Here is an 8,862-nt window from a genome sequence, read left to right as displayed (position 1 = left end):
ATTTTCACAATTTTGTATCTTTGTTTTTGGTCTTCTAAGGGAAATATCGGACTGTTTAACTACTAAATGCTCCACTTTGTTTACCATTTAGGCCCTGAACATCTCTGGCCTGCTGTTTAGTGCTAAGCAGGTCAAATTTTGTGGGTTTTCAGAGCTCCTTCTATGAAAACAGCTGCTGTAACAGCTGTTCTGTCACATTCTGATTCTTTCTTGTTAAAGCTGTATTGCCCAGTTTATATACATCCACAGCTGCTTTTATCTGGGTCATAACAGTCATAATGAGCAAATCCACATCATTTTATGTTGGCAGTGATAACATAAGTGTGTCTTAAACCAAAAACTGTGACCAATCAAATGTTTGCATTTAATTGGAAAGGACATTAATATTAAAGGCAATACTGTATTGCATTGTTGTATTGTTTCTAACGTTTTGGCTGTACTGAATGTGTTTTGTTTGTCTAATATCCTTGTTTAGACTGCAATTAACAAGCTTTACAAGTGGGTTTTATGAACAAAACAAAGAATTAACCTATTTTGGATCAGTCATGGGGGCTAAAATCCTTACAATATAATTCTCATGAATGAATTCAAGTCATTTTAACCCTTAGATGCACGAGTGATTGGACCCTACACGCTTCCATAAGTGGGTCAAAAATGATCTGTATAAGGATCAATGTGTTTTTATGTCATTTTGAATAAGAATAATCATTTTTATTATTGTTTGTACTATATTTTGGTGCACACTAAAATGATTTCATGTTTAAAATATGGTTATTTTTCACTTTATAACAGATTTTGAACATTTTGAAAAACTGAAAAAGAAGATTACACAGAACAGCAACAGAATAATGTCAACATGCATTTTGTTGACATGTTTCCACTCTTTTCCTCCATCTGCTGCTTCTCTCTGTCCCTCCAAGTTTGTGTACTTTATCACCTCTCGCATGATATTATCAGTGATAAAGAGCTCGTTTTAGTGGGATGGTGGTGACAAGGCCCGATGCAGGCCCTGACCGACTTCTCAGGATACTGTGGCTTGGTGTTGCTGTTTTGCTCTGGGTGACAGATAACTTGCTTCAGTAAGAGTCCTAACGGATCATTCTGATAACATGGTTTGGACTTCACTCTCCTCTTCAGAGGACTCATCAGAGGAATCTTCTTTCTAGCTATCTAGTGTTAGCTAACGATAAAGTAGGGTAATTTGATGATACATAATAATAACACACTCTTTGACACAAGAGATATGAATGTGCAAGTATGTTGAAAAATATCAATTTGATGACAGATTTTGTCTGAGGTGAAAAATGTAGATAATACTTACATGTATCAGGTCTTGTATAAAATAATCTTTCTGACAGGTGACACTTCTGACATAGTGTATGTGGTCCACAGTAAATCTATTCTTGACAGCCACAACTGATAAGAATCACAGGTTTCCGTTAAATTCTAGGGGAAATGCATGCGGGTCATTTTGACCCACTTATGGAAGCTTGGGGTAGTAATATAAATATAATTCCTTAAAAAGTATAAAAGGTAACTTAAAAATTTAAATGGAATGATATCAAAAACATGTTTTTTGAGGAATGCCTGGAATACGAAATGATAACTTTTCATTTCAAAGATATTGCAAGAAAACGACCTCACCAAGTCATTTTAAACTCACTTATACATCTAAGGGTTAATGCATCAATAACATTTCAGTTACAGTGAAGAAGCTGCAATTACCTTTTAAGTAAAACTGCTTTGAAATTAGTTATTGAATTTCCCTTCGGGGATTAATAAAGTTATCGTATTGTATGGTATTGTATTGTATTGTATTGTATTGTTAACGGAGCTGTGGCTAAAATAGCAAAGTCGCAGCTAAATTTAGCAGACACTCGCTAAAAAACAGCCGAATGTTAAACTGGCACTTCCCAGAAGGTTTGCTACAAAACGCCTCACACTGTCTCCGAATTAAAATTAAAACGTGAGGACAAAAATATCAATACCACGATAGTTCTCTCTGCTCGAGTCCTCCTACCATTAGCCCGCTAGCTAGCTTGCGAACTAGCTAATGTTAGCAAAACCGATATAAGCTAGCTCCGTTTAGCCAAAAATAACAATTTCGTACCTTTTAAACGTACATTAGGCAGCATATACTCACGGGGCCTTTTTATAGCAACAGCAAGAAGTCTCAAATATATGTATACAATACATATATTTGGTAAAGTCAGACTTACAACAGAAAGAAGGCGGATAAAAATGTTTTAGCTTTAGCTCGCGTTCCAGAAACTGACCTTCAACCTTCTGTTGTCATGGCAACGACGAAAGCCTTTTAAAAATCTCTTTCAGCAAAAACTTTGAAAAGATTCAGAAAAATAATTAAATTTGAGATTTTACTTTAAATAGTCGAATAAAACTAGCAAGACCATACTATAATTACATTAAAATTAAAATAATTATAAGTAAAAACATTGAAAAAATCGACTTAAAAGAATAGAAACGTGCACTTTGTAGAGTACAGTCAAATTTTTTTCTCAAGAATATGAATGCAATCTGTATTCAAGACAGGACTTCACTCAAGAGAGCAGATAATACTAATAATTTATTTTTATGGCACATTTAAAAAACAGAGTTACAAGTTGCTGTACAAAAAAGAAGAGCAGCAATAAAACATTAGAAAAGACATAAAATATTACACAATTTCCAGTCTGTACAGATGGTATTTAAAAAGCTCTCCAGACTGACTGAGCTGTTCTGCAGGAAGCAGGAGTGTGAGACATCAGTCACAACATTAAACATTGATTGCCTCATTACGATGCAGTGTTCTGCTGAGAAATCTCAGTCCTGGCGCTCATGTGGATGCTACTTTGACAGGTATTATCCACCTAAACATTATTACACATCCTCCTAACGGCAGCAGACTCCCTCAGCAGGACAATACATCCATGACACTGCAAAAATGCCACAGGAAAGGTAAAAAGAACATAGATCCAGCTACCAAACTCCCCAGATCCGGTTGGTGGTTCTCATGTTGCGGTGTAGATGTTTCTGGAGGCTTAATGTTCTTTGGGATCCTCAAATCAATATCTTCACACCAGTAACTTTCTCCTCTTTATTGAATGTGAGTCTCCGGCACCACACGACGCTACTAAATGATCCTCATGGACTGTGAGCGGATAGAAAAACTGCAAAATGACTTTAATAATGACTTGAATTTAAACTGGAGATGTTTCAGTGGCGCAAAACCATCCAGTTAATGAACTTCAAAATATCATCAAAGGACTGCAAATATAAAATCTGTGATAAATACGACGAACAGTACATACACTTGGATATAATCTCACATGTATTTACATTTGTGTCATATAAAATGAAGTGCATTGTAAGTCCTTGTTTCAATGCGCAATTATTGACAAAAGCATCCTTATGTTGTGAGTTTGTGTATAAAACTAATGACTAATCAGCAGGTAGTGCTGGAGAGCTGGAGGTAAAGGCAATTTGTCCATTTGATTCTGCCTTTGCTGCCCTAAAAACTGTCGAATTGAGAGTCCACATAAAGCCATGAGGGCTGGAGGGTCACCTGAGGACACAAAAGAAACAAACATTTTTAGTTTTACAGTGTGTTTCATCATTTTATGAAGCCTCTTTCACACTGACAGCATCTAAACATATCTGAATAAACTCCTGCTGACTTTTCAATAAAAGTTGTGACAGCTACGTTGCTAATCTTGTGACATTTCAGCACAATTTGCACACTTTGAGCTGTCTGAGGCGATTTGTTGAAGACTTTTTCCACATATCAGCACCAATAGAAGGATAAAGTTCACTGGTAAAAATCACAAAACATCTCTTTCATGTATTATAAACTGAAATATCCATAAAAATATAACTCTCTGAACCTCAAAATCTACCGACCAGTTTGAAAGGAATGTTATCTTTAAAGAATTGCAAAATTCACAGCTTTTATCAGAGCCAGAAACTTTAATTAACTAGAATTTCTTTCTTTTATTTTTATTTTTTATAGAATCTGTTTTGTGTAAATCATTTATTTCTTGCATTTTTTTAAATGACACACATAGAATAAAGTGAGTTTGATGAAAGATCACAATTTTAAGCTTAAATTTGTCTAATTTTCCAGACAGAACTGCACATTACAGAAAAGTAGTTCAAGGACCGCTGGAAGTTGAAACTCTGATGAATTTTTCTGACTTTACAGTCTCTGGCTCTGATAAATGGTGTAATTTGGGCGATTTTTTCCAAGTAATTTGCCTTTCATACCCACAGGCAGGTTTAGGGGTTTTAGAGAGATAAGATATGATAAGATAAGAAAACTATATTAATCCAAAAGGAAATTCTTTTGCCAGATATTACTCAGAAAATACAGAATGATATCATGTAAGAGTAGAAAAGCTATAAGACATAAGTATGATGCACTACAGAAGATAAAATAAGTGAGACAATAGGCTAGAATGGAAAAGCAAGCAGTAATGCTGGCAATAATGCTGTGGTATTAAATAATATAAGCCATGAAGTGAGATATTACTGATGTGAATATCAGTGTTTTTCTACTTAGGAACAAATCTGTGCAATATTCTCTACACGTTTTTCTTCTCATGAAGGAATCTGTGCAACATAATTATTCTGCCAAGCAACGTGGCGGAGTTATGCAACGATTGGCGTACGTTTGTCTGTCTGTCTGTCTGTCTGTCTGTCTGTCTGTCTGTCTGTCTGTCTGTCTGTCTGTCTGTCTGTCTGTCTGTCTGTTAGCAACATTACTTTGAAACGGACTAACAGATTTGGATGAAATTTTCAGGGAAGGTCAGAAATGACACAAGGACCAAGTGATTAGATTTTTGCAGTGATGCAGCTTATAGTCTGGATCCACGGATTTGTTAAAGATTTCTGTATCATTGCGAGTTAGCTGCATGGCGTCACTGTAACCATGACAACGAGTGAACACTACGTGAGCTGCCTGCTGATGATCACATGATTGTGATCCTACTACAAATCAACCCCTGCGGACTTATCAGGACTTACCTGTCAGAAATGATACAACGACTGAACAGCCTTGGTGGAGTACTGCGCTCTCTGAGTGCTTTTCTTGTTGATATGTGTAACTGTTATTTTCACATTTAGTGGAATTTGGACAATCTGAACTAGTTCTTAAGTATATTTATTTATTTCTTTTCTCTACTGATATTTCCTGAATGTCTGCTTTGCTGCTGTAACAGCACAAATTTCCTCACTGTGGGATTAACAAATGCTTATCATATAGAAATCTAAATATTGCGCCAGAAACCTAAATTATTGGACTTTACATTGACTTAACATCAAACTGATTTGTCACTTTAACAGATTTATAAAGCAGTGATGTCACACATTTATGTGAAACTACTAATACTTACGTGTCGTCCCGTTCAGGTATCGTAGTCGGATGCTGGCTCCTCCCCTCACGCTGCTCACCGCTGGGTAAAGCTCCGCCCCTCGAGGAAGCTCCTGAAAAGCAATGCCGAGGAAGCTACCGTCCACGACGAAGCCCAGCGTCCCGGCGTCGGCGTCCAGGACCAGCAGGACTCGCTCTGGGATGAGGAGAGGAGTTTCTGTTTCCTTTAGGGACGACTGTGAACTGGAATCCCGCCTCCTGTTTCCGGGGTAACGCCCCAGCGTCTGCCCGCCGTGCCACAGCTGATTGGTCTTCAGCTCCCAGCCCCAGGACTGCGAGTCTCCGCCCACCAGGACGTTGTACCCTGACGCCTGCAGGGGGCAGTCTTTCCTGGACAGCCCCAGGACGGCGTGGCTTCCTCTGTGCTCGGGGCTCCAGACCACCTCCCAGATGTGAAGACCGCTCCTCACACCCGCCTCCGCCCTCACGCCGTCGCTGCTCAGCTCGGCGGGCGAGCGGGTCACTTCCTGTCCGCAGGGCGACAGCAGGAAGTGAGGGGAACGGTGGGCGGAGCTCCAGAGCGAGCGGGCGTCTCCCATGGGAACCGGACGGGAGTTCAGGGTGACGGCAAGGCGAGAGGACGGCGGGACGGCGAGGGGAGGGAAGGCTGACGGGGAGGATGGAGGGCTGTCGGCTGCTGTGACGTACAAATACAATGAATGTAGGAGACCCATCGTACAAACAGCAGGTTCTAAAGAGAAAACAACAAAACACTGGTTTATACTCTGAAAAACAACAAGAAGTTTGACTTTCTAATGAATTGTACAAACGTAAGTCAGCAGCTTATTTATGGTAAAAGAACCTAAAGTAACGGAACCTAATCTAGTTGGACAGATGATACCTGGAAACAGCATCATACAGTAATAAATCAATATTCAACTAATCAAGATTAAACTAATGATCAGTTGCTTGAGATCAGTTAATGATCAGTTCCAATATCGGTATTGTTGTTTGTCTTGTAAAGGATTGCCAATACAATAAATGAATTTTAAAATACTTAGCCTCCATTTGTCTCCCAGTCAACACCGAAGAAAATTTTAAACGTCACAAGTGAAGATATTTTAAATAAGATTGTGATGAGAGTTTCTTTTATTCCACATTTTGACAACATTTACAATTTCGCTACAAATGTACATCAATTCTAAATATTGGTTGACATGTAAATTTTACTAGATATTATCTGCATTATAACAGAAACAGAGAAAATCTCTAAAACAAGTTGAAAAATTATGTGCTGTTTCTCAAGCCAACATTTTTTTTTCAAATAACTGCAAATATTTGTAAGACAGTTTGCTTATATAAACACAATAAAACAGTGCGATTGTATGGGCAAACATTGTAATTAATGAAAATTTTCCATTTACAATTTTGGATGTTGACATTATTTACAGTTTTAGTTATTTTATGATTCATATTTAAATTACTACTACTAATTTCTATTCTGTGATTTTCCTAAATAATTATGTAATTTAACAAAATACTAAATGTTAAACAAGTTAGAAACAGAGCTTTGATTTTTTTTTTTTTTTTTTTTACAATTTTTCAGTCCTCAATGAGAATATTTTTTCTTTCAAGTAACAGCAAATATCTATAAAATAAAAATATGTTTAGCAGATTTAAATATAGAAAAAAACACAATTTTATGGTCAAACGTAAAACAACAAATCATCATTTACAAAAATACAGATTTTTGGATGTTGACGTTATTTACAGTTTTAGTCGATATTTTTTATCTTTAATTTTTTTTCATTCAAATTATTACTTTTTTCTGTGGATTTCCTAGATAATTCTCTAAATAATTTAACAAAATAGAATATGTAAAACAATTAGAAACAGAACTTTAGCATAAAGTCTTATGCAAAACAATTTAAGAAACATTATTATTCTGAGTAAATGACCAACTGAGTATTGATCCTGCAGAGATTCACTGAAAACAGGAAGGAGCAACTTCTAGCTAGTTCCACCTGCTGCAGTCAGTAAATAAATATGATAAATAAATAAAACCTTACCAGCTGCTGTGTTTTTCCCTCTGCTGCCTCTCTACGGACTTTCCTCTCAGCCTCTGGTTCTGGTTATAAGCGGCTCTTATCGGCTCCGTCTTATCGCTGCTCGGTGGCCGCTCCGGTGTTTTTGGCTCGGGGACGACCTCCGGACCGGGAACAGCACAGTCCATCACCGCCGTGTGACGCCATCAGAGAACGCCAGACAAGGACGACACGCCGGTGACGTGTTGGTGACGGGACCAGACATCACTAAACCCGCATCTTTCTGTCTGAATCCGGCTTTAATTTCCCCTCCGGCGGGTCCGTGCTGCTCACCGGGTCCGGTAGTGGAGATACACATAAACAGCGAAGCACAGGAAGAGGATCAAACTCGGGCTTTTGTATAATAAGAAGAGAAAAATGCAGTAAAACCCGAAGCGGCTCATTATTGCACAGGGCGCATGCGCAGTAGGAGCAGAAGGCGCTACATTTCAAAACCCTGAGCGATGTCTGACAGGCAAACTAGTTTTTTTTTTTCATCTTTAATCATCAAACTCACAATAATAAAACTTTATCATTTTAAATATACATTAATAAATTAAATATTTTTATTTGACCAGTAAGTTTCTTTTGGATATAAATGACAAACAAGTGACAAAACAAATTAAAAAAAACAAACATTTTTACGAAAGATTTTAATGATACATTACGACTATTTCTATTTCTGTATTTACTAAAATGTAAAATTTGCAGTTAAGCCACATATTTCTTCTTAGCAATGCCAATTTTTGTTTTAAAGTGTATTTTTAATTGTCCTATAAGCATCTCCTTGTAGGTAGGTGACAAAGAAATTGTGTTAATAATGGATTTTTAATCATTTCTATGTGTTCTCTAAATTTATTTTTTTGTGTTTTTTTACTTTAGAAAGTTAAGCCCAAAATTATTAATATCCATGGCAAGTTTTGATTTACAGTGAATTTTTAAAAATATTCTTCTGTTATTGGAAGTGACATAAACAAGTAAGAAAAGACCATACGTCATTGTCCTTATTTTTATTGATTTCTTTACATTTTTACTGTATATGTCACACCCATATTTATCCATAAACCTGTATTTGACTCATGTAAAACTATTTTTATTTCACTATTGGGTTTCCTGTCTATAAATGACAAGTGACAAAAGTCATATTGGAGGCATTAATAGTTCATTTTTAACAGTTTCTACATGTTTTTGAACTCTAAACGTTACTCTTCACTTTTTAGTTTATACAGTAAAGCTCACAATTATTCATATCCATGTCAACTTTTGATTTATAGGGAATTTTAAAAGTTTCTCCTGGCTAGAAGTGACAAAAACAAGAGACAAAGGGCCATCAGACATTGTCTTTTTCTGTTTTTTGTTTGTTTTGTTCTTAAGCGGTGTCCAAAAATCATCCATACCCCATTTATAGCCTTC

The 8,862-nt window shown here is 36.8% G+C and overlaps 1 protein-coding gene across 1 annotated transcript; it reads right to left on the bottom strand.

The window, feature by feature from the left end:
• Nucleotides 1-2,571: 2,571 nt before the first annotated feature.
• si:ch1073-228j22.2 (SPRY domain-containing SOCS box protein 1) lies at nucleotides 2,572-7,871 on the bottom strand. The gene is made up of 3 exons (XM_023262593.3): nucleotides 7,435-7,871; nucleotides 5,388-6,116; nucleotides 2,572-3,562 (listed from the first exon to the last, which is right to left on the bottom strand). The coding sequence occupies exons 2-3, from the start codon at nucleotides 6,097-6,099 to the stop codon at nucleotides 3,432-3,434; spliced, it is 843 nt and encodes a 280-aa protein (XP_023118361.2). The 5' UTR covers nucleotides 6,100-6,116; nucleotides 7,435-7,871; the 3' UTR covers nucleotides 2,572-3,431.
• Between the last annotated feature and the right edge of the window lie 991 nt (nucleotides 7,872-8,862).

The sequence above is a fragment of the Amphiprion ocellaris genome, chromosome 9 (assembly GCF_022539595.1).
Source record: "Amphiprion ocellaris isolate individual 3 ecotype Okinawa chromosome 9, ASM2253959v1, whole genome shotgun sequence".
Taxonomy (NCBI): Eukaryota; Metazoa; Chordata; class Actinopteri; family Pomacentridae; genus Amphiprion; species Amphiprion ocellaris.
This window is presented reverse-complemented; position numbering and strand designations above follow the sequence as displayed.

Excerpts from the sequence above, each read along its gene's own strand:
- si:ch1073-228j22.2 (XM_023262593.3), bottom strand. The coding sequence starts at position 6,099 with ATGGGTCTCCTACATTCATTGTATTTGTACGTCACAGCAGCCGACAGC. Across the intron at positions 3,563-5,387 it reads ATACCTGAACGGGACGACAC|GTGACCCTCCAGCCCTCATG; the intron begins GTAAGTATTAGT and ends TTGTGTCCTCAG.